Source organism: Tamandua tetradactyla, chromosome 3 (genome assembly GCF_023851605.1).
Source record: "Tamandua tetradactyla isolate mTamTet1 chromosome 3, mTamTet1.pri, whole genome shotgun sequence".
NCBI lineage: Eukaryota > Metazoa > Chordata > Mammalia > Pilosa > Myrmecophagidae > Tamandua > Tamandua tetradactyla.
This window is the reverse complement of record NC_135329.1, coordinates 215,340,242-215,356,546: the sequence shown is the minus strand read 5'-3', so window position 1 is coordinate 215,356,546 and position 16,305 is coordinate 215,340,242. Positions and strand designations below refer to the sequence as shown.

The following is a 16,305-nucleotide window of genomic DNA, read 5'->3' as shown; positions in this document are numbered from 1 at the left end:
GTTGCCGTCCAGACGATGGTCTCGGGCTGCGAAGCAGGAAGGTCTTTGGCCTGCGACTCTGAGCCCGATCCGCTGCCTGCTCGCTCCAGGGCGCTCGCTTCTCCCGCCACAAGTTCGAAATCCAAGGCGGCAGGCACCTTCCCGCGCTTTTCAAGCCCGCACAGTCGGGCCAACCACAGCATCGCCCCTGTTTGCGCTGGCCAATGGGAGCGCGCCGGGGCCAGGGGTGGGCCGGCCGAGGGCGGCCGTTACCCGACAGGCTTCGCGACGGATGCGGCGCCTCCCTTGCTCTGAGGCAGTGGCCGGGACTCGACGCTTCACGCGTGGCGGCGGCGACCCGCTTCCAGGTGAGGACAGGGCGGACGCGCGGGGGCAAGTGGAGCCCGCCTGCTGGGCAGTGCGGGGCCGCGGGCACCAAGGGGAGGAGGCAGAGGGCTGACGGGGGCGGCCCGGGCCCTGGCCGAGGGACGCGGCGCCTCCAGAGGGCCGGCGGCAGCGGCGGTGGGCTCCTGCAGCGGGTCCCGGGGGGAAGGGGGGCCGGGGTGGTGGCGAGGATCCGCAGAGGGCTGCGGGACCCGTAGGGTTTGTGCGCCAGGCAGGTGGGCTTGGTGCTCCAGAATCCCCCAATTTGGCGCCTTTACATTTGGTTCTACGGAGGTTCCTGAGCCGGGCCTCGCAGGCGTCGAGGAGGACCCGCGAAGCTCTTCGGAGCTAAGTCGCGGGACCTGCTGTGCGACTGCAGTTGTTTCCCTGGGCGAGGGGGTACTTCGTGTTTATTCTTGCAACAGATACTTACCGAGCCCTTACCGTGGGCAGATATCGGTTCCAGTGACAGACGTAGTGTCTAGAGGGAGGGCCGGGTCTGCAGTTTGCTCCCCAGCTGCGTGTGACACCCGGCAGAAGTGTACGTTACCGAGACTGACGGGGTCAGGAGGTTTTCCCTAAGGAATGAATATTTGAGATGAGATCCGAGCACTGAACAGCAAATAAGTGGATGGATGGGGGTAGGCGGAGAGAATGCACGAGCAAGCCGACTTTGGTTAAGGAAATGCGGAGGGTGTGGAAACACAGGGAGTGCCCGGGCTGACGGAGCAGTGCCCATACGTTGTAGGCTCCTGTAAACCATACTAGAGGTTTTATTAAAAAGAAAATTGGGGGCACTTTATTTTTTCAGTTCATATTTTCATATGATTTTTTTACTTCAAGCCTGAAATAGTTTCAGATTTAGGAGTCAGTTGCAAACATAGTACATGCCCCATGCAGAAAACTCCAATATACCCCCACCCCCATATCCCAGAATCCACCAATTTTAACATTTTGTCTGTGTTTGCTGCATCATTCTGTCAGACCATCTGTGTCTGTGAGTTTTCTGAACATTTAAGAGTGGGTTGTATACATTACACTCCTTGAACTCTTTATACTTCCATGTGCATTTCCTGAGAACAAGGATGTTCATGTATGTAGCCACCATAAGTACAATTTTCAAGTGTAAGAAATTTAGCATTGACATAAAGCTTACAGCCTATATTCCTGATTGTTTCTTTTTAGTATGGTCTCATTTCCTCTTGAACTTTTTCTCCATTCTTAAATCCCATCCAAGATCAGGTGTTGCATTTAACTGTCATTGTCTCTGTAGTTGTTCTTTCATTTTCTTTCTTTCTTTTTTTATTTATATACAACATATGCTTTACCATCTCAACCACTCCCATGCATCTTGCAGGGCTCCCTTGTGGTAAAGAACTCCCTCAGCTCTTGTTTACCTGGAAATGTCTTAATCTCTTCCTCTTTTTTGAAAGACATTTTTGCTACATGTAGAACTCTTGGCTCACATTGTTTTGTTTTCAGCACTTTAAATCTACCTTCCCACTGCCTTCTTGGCCCCTTGGTTTCTAATGAGAAGTTGGCACTTAATCTTATTGAGACTCCTTTGTACATGACACGTTACTTTGCTTTTGTAGCTTTTAGAATTCCCTTTTTCTTTGGCATTTGACATTTTGATTATAATATGCTATGCTGTAGGAGTATTCAGGCTTATCCTGTTTATTGTTTTTTGCATGTCTTGGTTGTATATAGTCGTGCCTTTTGTTAAATTTGGGAAGTGTTCAGCTGTTATGTCTTTGAATATTTTCTCTGCCCCTTTCTGTCTTCTCCTTCTGGAACTCTCCCAATGTATATATTGATATGCTTGATAGTGTCCCCAGATTCCAGAGGCTCCCCAAATTCCTGAGGCTCTGTTTACCTTTCTCGCATTTTCATTCTCAGACTGAATTATTTCAGTTGTCTTATCTTTGAATGTACTACTCATCTCCTGCCTGCTCCAATCCACTAGGGAATTTTTTATTTCTGTTACTCTGATCTTTTCAGCTCTTGTTTTGTTCCTTGTCATAATCTCTATTTATTGGTATTCTCTTTTCTGTTTGTCTGTCATTTTCCTAATGTCCTTCACTTCTTTGTTCATATTTATCTTTAGCTCTTTGAGCACATTTAGGATCATTTAAAAAAAATTTTTTTATTAATTAAAAAAAATTACAAGAACACAAACATTTCCAACACATTCACTCAGCAATTCACAATATCATCACATAGTTGCATATTCATCATCATGATCATTTCCCAGAACATTAGCATCAATTCAGAAAAAGAAATAAAAACACATCAGAAAAATATAACAGAAAAAAAAATTTTATAGGCCATACCCCTTACTGATCCCTTTCATTGATCACTAGCATTTCAAACTAAATCTGTTTTAACATTTGTTCCCCCTATTATTTATTTTTATTCCATATGTTCCTCTCATCTGTTGACAAGGTAGATAAAAGGAGCATCAGACACAAGGTTTTCACAATCACGCAGTCACATTGTGAAAGCTGTATCATTATACAATCATCATCAAGAAACATGGCTACTGGAACACAGCTCTGCATTTTCAGGCAGTTCCCTCCAGCCTCTCCATACATCTTGGATAACAAGGTGATATCTACTTAATGCATAAGAATAACCTCCAGGACAACCTCTTGACTCTGTTTGGAATCTCTCAGCCATTGACACTTTGTCTCATTTCACTCTTCCCCCTTTTGGTCGAGAAGGTTTTCTCAATCCCTTGATGCTGGGTCTCAGCTCATTCTAGAGTTTTTCTCAATCCCTTAATGCTGAATCTCAGCTCATTCTGGAATTTCTGTCCCACGCTGCCAGGGAGATCCATACCCCTGGGAATCATGTCCCACGTAGACAGGGGGAGGATGGTGAGTCTGCTTGCTGTGTTGGCTGGAGAGACAGGCCACATCTGAGCAACAAAAGAGGTTCTCTTGGGGGTGACTCTTAGCCTTAATTTTAAGTAGGCTTGACCTATCCCCTGTGGGGTTAAGTTTCATATGAACAAACCTGAGACTGGGGGCTCAGCCTATACCTTTGGTTGTCCACACTGCTTGTGAGAATATCAAGAATTCAACTTGGGGAAGTTGAGTTTTCCCCCGTTCTCACCGTTCCTGGAAGGAGACTTTGCAAATACTTTTCCACTCACTGACCAAATCACTCTGGGATTCATCATGGCATCACCTGGACAAACCAACAAAATCTCATGTCCTATACTAAGTTCCATTTACTTAAGGTGTTCAATCAACTATCTACATAAGTTATATTAGGAGATGCACTAGTCAAAGTATAGATTTGTACCAAATAAACATTTTTTTTTTGCTTTAGTCTCACACATTAATTGAAATTTTAAAATATTAAGTACCATCTATTTTCAGCACACTGCAGTAATGACATTCTTTTGTTCTTCCTCATGCAAAAACACTTTTTAAATTTGTACATTTAGTCACTATCATTATACACTCTAGGCATTCCTAGATTACACCATCTCAATCTTTATCATCTGTCTTTCTTTGTGATTTCATTTATGCCCCAGCCCTCCTCCCTCTAACTTTCTCAGATGCAGCTTCATTCAGTGTTTTAACATAATTGTATTACAGTTAGGTAATATTGTGCTGTCCATTTCTGAGTTTTTATATTCAGTCCTGTGGCACAATCTGTATCCCTTCCCCTCCAATTACCCAATAACTTACCCTATTTCTAGCTCCTGATGGTCTCTGTTACCAAGGAAATATTCCAAGTTTATTCACTAATGTCAGTTCATATCAGTGAGACCATACAGTGTTTGTCCTTTTGTTTCTGGCTAATCACACTCAGCATAATGTCCTTGAGGTCCATTCATGTTGTTACATACTTCATAACTTTATTCTGTCTTAGAGCTGCATAATATTCCATCTTATGTAAATGTCACAGTTTGTTTAGCCAGCTGTCTGTTCATGGACATTTTGGCTGTTTCCATCTCTTGGTAATTGTTAATAATGCTGCCATAAACATTGATGTGTAAATGTCCATTTGTGTCCTTGGCCTCGTGACCTTTGAGTAGAGGTAGCATATAGATGGGTCCTGTTTTTTAATCCATTCTGCCAGACTATGTCTTTTGATTGGAGAGTTTAATCCATTAACATCAGTGTTATTACTGCATGGGTAGTTCTTTCTTCTACTATTTTGCCTTCTGGATTTTATATGTCATATCTAATTTTCCTTCTTTTTACCTTTACTCATAGTCTTCCTTTTACACTCTTCTCCACACCTCTCTCTTCTGTCTTTGTCTCTAGTGTTCCCTTTAGTATTTCTTGCAGAGCTGGTTTCTTGGTCACAGATTCTCTCAGTGATTTTTTGTCTGAAATGTTTTAATTTCTCCCTCATTTTTGAAGCACAGTTTTGCTGGATATAGAATTCTTGGTTGGCAGTTTTTCTCTTTCAATAATTTAAATGTATTATCCCACTGTCTTCTCGCCTCCATGGTTTCTGCTGAGAGATCTGCGCATAGTCTTATTGGGCTTCCCTTGTATGTGATGGATTGCTTTTCTCTTACTGCTTTCAAGATCCTCTCTTTCTTTTTGACCTCTGACATTCTGATTATTAAATGTCTTGGAGTATGTCTATGTGGAGCTATTCTCTTTGGGGTATGCTGCACTTCTTGGATCTGTAATTTTAAGTCTTTCCTAAGAGTTGGGAAATTTTCAGTGATAATTTCCTCCATTAGTTTTTCTCCTCCTTTTCCCTTCTCTTCTCCTTCTGGGACACCCACAACATGTATATTTGTGTGCTTCATATTATCATTCAATTCCCTGAGTCCCTGCTCATATTTTTCCATTTTCTTCTCTATAGTTTCTGTTTCTTGTCGGATTTCAGATGTTCCATCACCCAGTTTAGAAATCCTATGTTCTGTCTCTCCAAATCTACCATTGTAGGTTTCCATTGTTTTTTTCATCTCTTCTACTGTGTCTTTCATTCCCGTAAGTTCTATGATTTGTTTTTTCAGACTTTCAGTTTCTTCTTTTTGTTCTTTCCTTGCCTTCTTTGTATCCTCCCTCAATTCATTGATTTGGTTTTTGATGAGGTTTTCTATGTCTGTTCGTACATTCTGAATTAATTGTTTCAGCTCCTGTATGTCATTTGAATTGTTGGTTTGTTCCTTTGACTGGGCCATATCTTCAATTTTCCTAATGTGATTTTTTTTTTTTGCTGGCATCTAGGCATTTAATTACCTTAATTAGTTTATTCTGGAGATTGCTTTCACTTCTTTTACCTAGGGTTTTCTTGCTGGATGAATTTGTTGTCTATCTGTTCTTTGACGTTCCGTTCAGCTTTATCTGGACCTAGCTTAGGTTTTGTTTAACAGAGGAGAATTTTTCAGTTCTTGTTATCTTGTTCCTTGCCCTGGTTGTGTGGTGCCTTTTCCCCACGCACACTTAGGAGGGTCTACTTAGATATTATAGACCCCAGCCAGATTTTCCCAGACCGAACTGGCCTCCTATCAGGAGGAAAGAGTCACCTGTGTCGTTTTCCCTGAGGGTGAGACCCAGCAGGTTGAAAGACTTTCCTGTGGAGTCTCTGGACTCTGTTTTTCTTATCCTGCCCAGTATGTGGTGCTTGTCTGACTGCAGGTCCCACCAGCATAAGATGATGCGGTACCTTTAACTTTGGCAGAAATCTCCCTGCTGGGGACGTGGTGGAGACAGAGGAGAGGTTGTAGGCTGGTTTTAATGGCTTCAAATTACCAAGCCCAGGTGTCTCATATTCCTTGATGGAGGGATTCCACCTGGGTGGGGCTTCACCCCTCCCCTGGGGAAGGTACAGGCTCCAGACAAGCCCCCAAAAGAGCTTACTTCTGCCTATGCCTGGGGCAGTTGCAGCCTGAAAAGTCCTGCCACTGTATCCAGAGGCAGTCAAGCCTTTGTAGATACACAATCACAAAAACCTTTGTTTCCTTCTTTTTTCCCCCCTTTTTCTGTCAGTCCTGCCCCCTTGGCACTGGGGCAAAAATGAGCAACCTCCACTTTGATCAGGTTCACCTAAGCTGGGGCCTATTTTTAGTAGTCAGTATTTGTTAATTAGTTCCACAATTGGCGTTTGAATGTGCTCAGTCCCTGCTGCTGGTAAAGTTCCTTTCCTTTCCCTCTGGGAAGCAACCTGTGGGGGAGGGGCGCCGGCTGTGGCAGCTTGGGAAACTCACGGTTCTGTGGGTTCGCAGCTGGTCCAGACTGGGGTACGCTGTGTGTCTGGTCACTGACGTGGCCCCAGGAGATGTGCTGTACTGTTTCTGGTTATTTAGTAGTTGTTCTGGAGGACAAACTAAAATGTGCACGTTGTTAAGCCGCCATCTTGACCTGGAGATCTAGGATCATTTTTTAAGTTTAAGTTTATTTATTCTCTACAGCAAACTAAGGAAGTGGTACTTGAGGACCTTTTTTTTTTTTGCATGGGCAGGCACTGGAATCAAACCCGGGTCTCCGCATGGCAGGTGAGAACTCTGCCACTGAGCCACCATCACACCGCCCTTGAGGACCATTTTTTAAAAGTCTTGGTATGTTCCAGGTCTAGTTCTCCTTGTAGATGGTTTTGAATGCTTTAATACTCTCCTTTGCCTGAGCCCTTGCTTCCTGTTTCTTCGTATATTTAAAATCTTTTGATGAAACCTGGAGATTTTGATATTTTAATTGTATTATTGCTAGAATTTAGATTCAGAGGTGTCTGTCTCTTAAGCTTATTTGCAACTAAGAGCTTCCTTGAATTCCAGGAGCTAACAACAAAAAAAGGAAACACTTCTCCAGTCTTTGCAGATTGGCCCAAGGTACTGCTCACCGATAGAGCTTACCCATACAGTGACTTTAAAGAATAACCTCAGGCTAAAGCATAATGTCCTCCCCAGTCCTTTCTGCACATGTGTACATAGCCCTACAAATTCCTCTGCTTACATGAATACGTATGCCTTGGCCTATATCCTATCAGCATAGGGTGGCCCTACTGTCTCAAAAGTCCTAGTGGTAGGTCAGAGCCCCCTCCTGGCACACAGAGAACTGTCTCCTGCTGAAATGGACCTCAAGCGGGGACACCTGACTCCTGGTTCGTTCTCACCCTCTCTCTCTTGGAGACTGCAGTAAGGGATTCAGGGATGCCTGTCTACCCCTCCCAGTCCTCCATTTGAACTTGGTTTGACTCTCATTCTCCTTAAAATGGGTTCAGGACAGTCACATCCACCTAAAGACACTCCTCTCAGATATCTACTGAAAAATATAAAAGCCCTTAATCTAGCAAATGAAGGCCTGGTCACAATATCCGCTAGATAATTATAGCAAGTGGCCTAAACATGGAATATTTAATTATGGGGTCCTTTTAGACTTCAGTTTTCTTAAACACAATGGCAAATGGTCTGAGATGCCCTATGTCCAATTTTGGGGGGCTCTATGAAGGCACCCTTCTCTCTACCAATCCTGAACTATTTTCTAAATTCCTCTTCTCCACAAAAAGCCTTCCTACCCTCGCTCTGCATCAGTCTCTTCCCTGCTCTCTGCTGCTGCTTCTGCTGTATGCCCTTCTCTCCCTCTTTCACTGACTTTGATCCCATCAACAACCCACCAATGAAAACCCGTCTACCCCCTACCCCCAACTCCCTTTAAAACTCTTAACCCAAATCAAGGCCAGCGGGACTTGATTTCTTGAATCCCTGCTATCCCTTTGCTAATAAATCTTCCTTTTCCCACTGCCGGTGTCATGTCTCTATCTCTGCTTTGTGTCTCCAGCCTCTGCCCAGCGTGGAACTTTCATCCTCTTTCCCAGGAAACAGCATTTCCTTAAGGTCCAGGGCACTGCACTGTATGTCCCACAGCCAGCAAACCTTTATCCCAGGCAGTTGCAATTTGACTATGCTATAGTATTCTATAGGAGGGCTCTGTTAACCACCATCTGCATGCAGGACAAATTCTGGGACAGTGAGCCTAGGACTAATGTCCTGGTTCAGTCCTTCAGGCTATCACCAAACAAATTGGCCCAGAAATCTATGCTCCTAGTGTATGCACAGGAGTTGCTCTGCTTTCTCTGGTACTGGAGCCAGTGGCTTACACTGGGAGCATGGGCCAGTTTGTGCTTAGCAGTGAGGGGAGGGAAAGGAGCTTGCTAGGGCACCAAGGATCCTACCACCTTTAAGTTGCCTCTTTTTCATTTGGTGCTTGCCCCGTTACTATACTCCTTTAACTATTTTTGGCGCTTTAAGAGAAAGATCTTTCAGTTTTTTCTGGTTTTTCCATACTTCTGTATGGGGGCAGAGCCCTGGATCTTTGCACACTGCCATCTTGATCAGGGTTGCCTTCCTTGAATTTTATCCTTTATCTTAAGAATATTACTAATTTATTGATCCTTATACCTTGTGCTTATTTCTAGGTATATGTGTAAGGTAAAATTCTTAAAGTGGAACTGATGTATCTATAACCTGGTATTCAGAGATAAGAATGAAGCCAGTCAAGTCGGGGTTAAAGTAATTCAGAACACAGGAGTAAGGAAGACATTGTCTCTATTTTAGAACTGAGACCAAAGGAAGAAAAGTTTATTTTCTCTGGAACCTAAATTTTCTATAGCACATAATTTAACTCAACCTGTCTGTATAGCTCATTTGAACAATTGAAACACAGGGAGCCCAGAATAACAATGAGGGCCTTTAATTCTATATAGCTTAATGTAATGCCTGGATACACCCTAGAATATAGTAAGCAGATAATCAAAAAGTATTGGCAAAGTCTCTTGAGGGATGGGAGAAAAAATATGGAACTTTATCATATTAATCTTTATCATCAGGGAATCCCTGATACTGTGTCAAACATTAGAGACACCCAAATCAATAGGCCAAGCCCTTGATCTTGAGGCTTACTCTTGTGAAGCTTTTGTAGGTAGAAAAAGCTTAGCTTACTTGTAGGCATGCCTATGAGTTACTTCTGGAGGACCTCTTTTGTTGCTCAGATGTGGCCTCACTCTCTATAAACCCAACTCTGCAAGTAAAATCATTGCCCTCCTGCCTACGTGGGACATGATATCCAGGGATGAAAATCTCCCTGATGGTCTGGGAGATGACTCCCAGGTATGATTCTGACCCTGGCACCATGGGGTCAACAATTCCATCCTGAACAAAAAGGGGAACAGAAGTGTAATTAATAAAGTATTAGGGGCTGGGAGAGTTCAAATAATGTCGAGAGGCTACTCTGGAGATCATTCTTATGCAAACTTCAGTTAGACATGGCTACCTATCATAACTTGCCAACCCCCAACCAAAACCATTAGAGCCAATCCTAAAGAGCACCTAGGGCAATATATAAGATCCTACAAAGGTTCCATGCACTAGGGTAACTTTCCAGAAAGGTACAATCTCCAGATGTGTCACTGGACCAGATAAGACCTGAAACCTAGAGGGTCCAACCTCTCCAGAACATCAACTAGTTCCATCCTCTATCCTATATTATCCACAGTCTCTTCCAACATGAAAAAGTTAGAAATGCCCTTAAAGAGTGAAAGAAAGAGCAAAGGTGATGGCACAGACAGAGAAGTTCGGGTTTAACAAATGAGTATGAGTACTGAATCATACTGTTATTTCTTTTAGCCTCCAGTACCTTAGAGCAGGTAGAAATAAAAACCTAAAATTCTAGAATTATAACCCATACCAAACTCTGAATCTGTTCTACAACTGATTATTGTGATGTACTTTGAAATTTATTGTTTATATATATATATATATGTTATTTAAAGAGAAGGAGGAGTATAAGAGAAGCTAGGATTTAACCCATGAGTATGATTGCTGAATCATTATGTTGATATTTCTGTTGGTCTCTAGTATCTTGGAGCAACTAGAAGAAGAAATGAAAAATTGTGGAGCTGTAATCCGTACAAACTTTAATATCTGTTCTATAACTACTTGTTACAATGTATTTGGAAATTTATTGCTTTCTTGTATATATGTTATATTTCACACACAAAAAAAAAATAAAAAAAAAATACCTCAGCTTCTTAGGGGTGTGGACAGAGAAGGTTAGTAAAACCAGAGGGTTTAAAATGATTTTTTGGGTTTGCTGGACATTTCTTGTGCTGGTTTCCCCTAGGGCTGCCACTGAAGTATCTTGGTTTTCCTATAAGTTGCTAGCTTGGGTTTCTTAATCGTGTGGCTGGGTTCCACAAGCTAGTGACATTAACTTTTTAAAAACAGCTTTACTTATGCATATTTTACTCATTTTAAGTGTACAGATTAATGATTTTATTAACTTTATTGTGTGGTACAACGATCATCATAGAGTAGTATGAGAATATTTTCATGCCCCTAGTCTGAGACATCATACCCATTTGTAGTGAATCCTGTTTCAGGTTATGTCAGCCAACAAGCTACTTTTCATCTCTGTACATTGACTTTTTCTGGACGTCACATAAATGGCATCACACAATAATTAGTCTCTAGTGTTTGAGACTTAGCATAGTGTTTGCAAGATTAATCCATGAAATGACTATGTCATTAGTCATTCCATTTTTATTGGATGGATATACCATATTATTGACTTTTAATGTCTGAAATTTGTTTTGGAAGCATGTCAAAGTTTGACATAAATGGGGCTATATTTTAGTCCTTAAGGCTCCTTGATGATGATTCTTTGGAAACCTAACATTGGGTTGTTTTTTTGGGGGGGGTAGGCGGTGGGAGTCGGGCACTACATGTTCTGGGAATCGAACACAGTTTCCTGCGTGGAAGGTGAGCATTCTACCACTGAACCAGCTATGTACCCAACAGGTTTTTTTTTAAATATTCCTTGGAAATATGAAAATAATATGTCTTTTCTGTTTATATAGCATAGTTCTTTAGGTGGCTGTTTATTCATACTTTTAAAAGTTATTCAAAGGTCTGCCAGTTTTATTGTTTATTAGCGCTCTGATAAGATAATATTTTACTATGATTGCTACTCTATCAAAGTCTTTTTAAATTCCTAATTAAAAAAAAATGCTGGGTATATAATAGTTCAATATTTATACTTTTTCCAGAATATATGTACTTGAATGATGCAGGTTGCTGCTGTGATGGAGACAGATTCTGTTAAAGGTTACTTCAATAATGGAGGAAACCTCCAGAAAGGTGAGAGTCCAGGCCATTGGCTTTATTTTGGGTGGGAAGAGATGCTGCCTGTAATTGGGCCAGATAGTCCTCCTTCTAGTGTTGCTAGTTTTTAAGCCTTCCTTCCAGTTTGGTGGTAAGACTCAGTATATCTTTACCTTGGCAAATTCAGGTGATTTTTTTGTTGTTAAAATAGGCAGCCTGGACATAACCTCTCAGGGAAATAAAATTTAGAGAAGGAAAGATGAACAGCCAGGCTTTCAGGAACTGCTGACCAAAACAATTACTTTAAGGGTAATAAATGAAGTGTAAAGTGGTCATGTTGACACTGAACAAGTTATATTTGCTTTTATCTTCACAGAAATTTAAAATTTATGTTTCTGTAGTAATGGTGAAGGAGAAAATAAGAAATAGCAAGAGCATAAAAGCAAGATGCTTGCATTTTAAGAGTTCATAAATATATATGGTTTAAACTGTCAGAAGGCATTCTGGATTAATGTAAAAATCTCATTCTACATTGTTCATGAGGCACAATTAAAATAAAGAGGAAAAGTTTAAAGTAAAAGCATGAGCAAGTTAAGAGACAAAGGAACTTAAAAATTTGAAGGGTTGTATTAATAGAGTACAATCAGTGCAGAAAGGATTATGAGACAATAAAAAATGTCATTTTAAAGTGATAAAGTTATATTATACAATAAAGCTATCATCCTGGACCCTAATGAACTAAAAAAAATTTCTATTTATAAAATAAATGTTGGAAATTTAGGGAAAGGCTGCTAGAGATTGGAAATGATTGGTCATGGTTATCTCTTTTTCCTCATAAATCCCAATAAGATTTGTCATGGAATTTGAAATATTCCCCCAAGAAATGAACTTTAAAAAAATTCGACTTTTAAAAAATTCATCTGAAGGAGAAAACATGAAAAAATACATTCCAGTAAAATAAAAAAAAGAAAGAAAAGATGAAATTTAATCCAGATATTAAAACATCCCCTAATGCTATAATAATTAAGGCAATATGATATTGTACATATTATATTGGTTAGTGAAACAGAATTAATAGAAACAGACTATTAGGAAATTATGAACAGAAACAATTAAGAAGACTTTAGATTATGATAAAGATGCCATTTCAAATCAGAAGGAAAATTGGATTATTCAAAAAATGGCCATCAATTATAGAAAAATAAGTTACGTTTCTACCTCACACTAGAGGGAGAAATAAATTCTACGTAGAGTAAAAAAGGCTAAGTGGTTTTTTTGGGGGGGGGGTTGGCTTTTAAAAAGGGGAATTTAGGCTGTGGCAATGTCTCAATTAAAGCAAGTGTCTAGAAATGTCCAATCTACAGCATCCAGGGAAAGATACCTTGATTTAAGAAGGCCAGTGAAGTTCAGGGTTTGTCTCTCATCTGGAAAGGCACATGGCAAACATGGCGTCATCTGCTAGCCGTCTCTCCTGGCTTCCTTTCATGAAGCTCCTCGGAGGCATTTTCCTTCTTCATTTCCAAAGGTTGCTGGCTGGTGGACTCTCTGCTTCTTATGGCTAAGTCATTCTCTGCTGTCTCTGAATTTCCTGGCTTTCTCTTTTGTTGTTCTCTAGCTTTTTTCCAAAGTGCTCCTTCTTTTAAAGGATTCCAGTAATACCAGTCAAGACCCACCTGGAATGGGTGGAGACCTGTCTCCATTTAATCAGGTTTAATACTCACACTGATTGAGTCACATCACCATGGAGACAAGCCAATTAAAGTTTCCAACATACAGTACTGAATAGGGATTAGAAGAAATGGCTACCTTTATACAGTGGGATTAGGATTAAAACATGGCTTTTCTAGGGTACATAAATCTTTTCAAATCTGCACAAAGCCATCATCAGACATCAATATCTTTTAAAAGAAGATTCAAAAGAAGTAAAATAAATTACAGTATTATAGTTTTTCCCTGTAGTCCCTCTTTACTGTTAATAAATTACAAATAGGTGTGAGAAACATAATTCCTGCACAGAAGTCATTAACTAGAGAAAGAATATTTGAGATTATTTAATTCAAAGCCTAATTATATAGAGATACATATATGGTATTCAAGATATATACATGGTATTCAAGCTGCTAAAAATCAAAAATAAAAAAAAAATCTTGAAGGAGTCAGAGACAAAAGATAGAGAGATACAAATGTGAATAGAAAATATAAAAAATTAAAAATAAAGTGATTTTTAAAAATTACATCAGACTTCTCATCAGAAACCATGGAAGATAATGCAGTTGTAGTTTTAGTGTTCCAAAAGAAAAGAAAAAAACAAAAAATCCCTACATATGTCATGGAGTATTATATAACAGATGAAATACCACTCACAAATAAAGGAGACAAACAAAACTTGAAAGACTTCATTGTAAATAGACTTCAGTGCAAAAATTTTAGTACTACAAGAAATGTTAAAGGGAAATTTTCAGGCAAAATGAGTATGATAATCCATGTACACTTGAATCTACATATACAAAAAAGTGTGAAATGCTGGAAATGGAATAAACTAATGGAAAAAAATAAGATCCAGTTTTTTCTTACTTTTAATTGCTATTAAAAAATCAAAACTAGAGTTGTGGCTAGTTAACTATGGCCTATAGATCAAATCTTGACCTTTTCAGGACTAATCTGCTATACTTTTGTTTACATATTGTTTAAGGACACTTTCATACTTCAGCGGCAGAGCTGGGTAGTTGAAAAGAGATGGTGTGGACTGTAAAGCCAAAAATAATTTAATCTGGCACCTTACAGAAAATGTCAGTCAAGCTTTGGTTTATACCAACAATACTAGTACCATATAGTGTTCTATGTACTAGAAGACTGTAAGATAACAATAGCAATATGTATGGAGGGAAGATTCAATAATATATTGGAAAGTCCATCTACTACATATAAAATAGTACATTCTAGTAGTAGACTCTAATTTGTATATTTGGTAAACCCTAGGTTAACAACTGAAAAAAATGAAAGCAAAATGTTTTAAATAAACAAATAATAGAGACTAAATGGAATCATAACAATTGCTCTATAACTCTAAAAGATAGCAGAATCAAGAAAGAAAAGAGTCAAAGAATAGATGGAATAAATAGGAAGCATTTAGCAAGATGGTATATTTTAACCAATCCAATCATACCAATAATAATATTAAGCTAAAATGCTCTAATCACAACAATTTTAAGACAAAATTGTAAGACTGGATTGAAACAGTAAGGACCAACCATATGCTATGTATAAAAAAACCACCTCAAGTATAAAGACATTGATAAGTTAAAAGTAAAAGTGTAGAAAACAAAAAAAACAGCCAAACTCTAATTAAACAAGGCTGCAGTAGTTATACTAACATCAGAGTAGATTTCAGAACAAAGAATACTGCCAACAATAAAGAAGGATGTGCCATCAAACAAAGGATCTTACATGTACATGTTCCTAACATTAGAGCTTCAAAATATATGAAGCAAAAACTGATAGATCTGAAAGGAAAAATAGATGAATCTACAATTATACCTGGAGATTCTAATAATCCTTTCTAAGTAATTGATAGAATACAGAAAATCTGCAAGGATAGAAAAGATCTGAATACTATCAAGAACTTGACCTAACTAATATGTATAAGAAACTTCATTCAACAACAGCAGGACACACATTCTTTTCCAGTGCATGTAGAACGTTCACCAAGATAGGCCGTAAAATAAACCTTAACAAATTTTAAATAATGGAAAACATAAAAAGTATATTCTCTAACCACACTGAATTAACTAGAAATCACAGTAGAAAGGTATCTGGAAAATATCTCATATATGTAGAACTTTAACTATTCTAATTAACACACAGGTCAAAGAGTAACTCTCAGTGAAATCTGTTCGGAGGAAAATGTATTAAACTAAATGCGATCATTTAAGAAGAGTCTCAAATCACTATACTAAGGTTCTGCATTAAGACTAAAGAAACGCAAATTAAACCCAAAGCTAGGAGAAGCAAGGAAATAAAAAAGAGTAGAAATCAATGGAACTGAAATGAGAAAAATAGATAAAATCAATTAAACCAAATGCTGATTCATTAAAAGAATCAATAGTATTAATAAATCCTTGGACCTCTAGACAAATTGATAAAGAAAAACAAGCGAAAAAAGTTTATTACTAATAATAGGAATGAAAGTATCAACAACCATATGAACTCCTCAGACTTCAAAAGGATAAGAGGAAATAATACAAACAACATTATGCCCATAAATCTGACAAAGTAGGTTAAATGGATCATATCCTTAGAAAGACAAAAACCACTAAAACTCAAGAAGAAAGAGGTAACTTGGATAGTCCTATATCTGCTAATGAAATTGAACTTGTAGTTAAAATGAGAAGCCAGGCCCAGATGGTTTCACTGGTGAATTCTATCTAACATGTAGAAAGGAAATAATACCAATGCTATACAATCTCTTCTAGGAAACAGAGGAATAGGGAAGACTTTTCAGCTAATTTTAAGAGGCCATCATTACTCTAATAATGAAACCAGAGAAGGACATTTCAAGGAAAGAAAATTGCAGACCAATAACCCTCATAAACATGGGCACAAATAAAAATCCTTTAACAATATAAGCAAACAGAATTTAGACTAAGTGTTTTTTAAAAATCTAACCAAAGAATTAGAAGAAATGATAGGAAAATACTTTTATATTCACGTGGCAGGGAAGGCCAGAGACACAGAAGTCATAGAAGGAAAAACTGATCATTTTAACGAATATTGTTTAAAACTTTTTTTTTTTTAGTAAAATATCTTTTATGGATTGAATCATATGCCCCACAAAGACACATGAGAGTCCTAAGCCCCAGTCCTGTATT

The 16,305-nt window shown here is 39.1% G+C and overlaps 1 protein-coding gene across 12 annotated transcripts in view; it reads left to right on the top strand.

The window, feature by feature from the left end:
* The first annotated feature begins 252 nt into the window (after positions 1-252).
* RBM44 (RNA binding motif protein 44) overlaps positions 253-16,305 on the top strand; it is a 90,516-nt gene continuing 74,463 nt past the window's right edge. For 9 of the 12 annotated variants that reach the window (XR_013173145.1, XR_013173146.1, XR_013173147.1 and 6 more), the window contains exons 1-3: positions 254-347; positions 6,805-6,901; positions 11,383-11,473. Coding sequence is in view for 9 of the 12 variants with exons in the window: in XM_077155566.1 (XP_077011681.1) it covers positions 11,398-11,473 (76 nt within the window). In the remaining 3 variants the exon portion in view is untranslated. Of the gene's footprint in view, positions 348-6,804; positions 6,902-11,037; positions 11,096-11,382; positions 11,474-16,305 lie in introns of all 12 variants that reach the window. The other 3 variants (XM_077155569.1, XM_077155564.1, XM_077155563.1) reach the window with 2 other exon arrangements.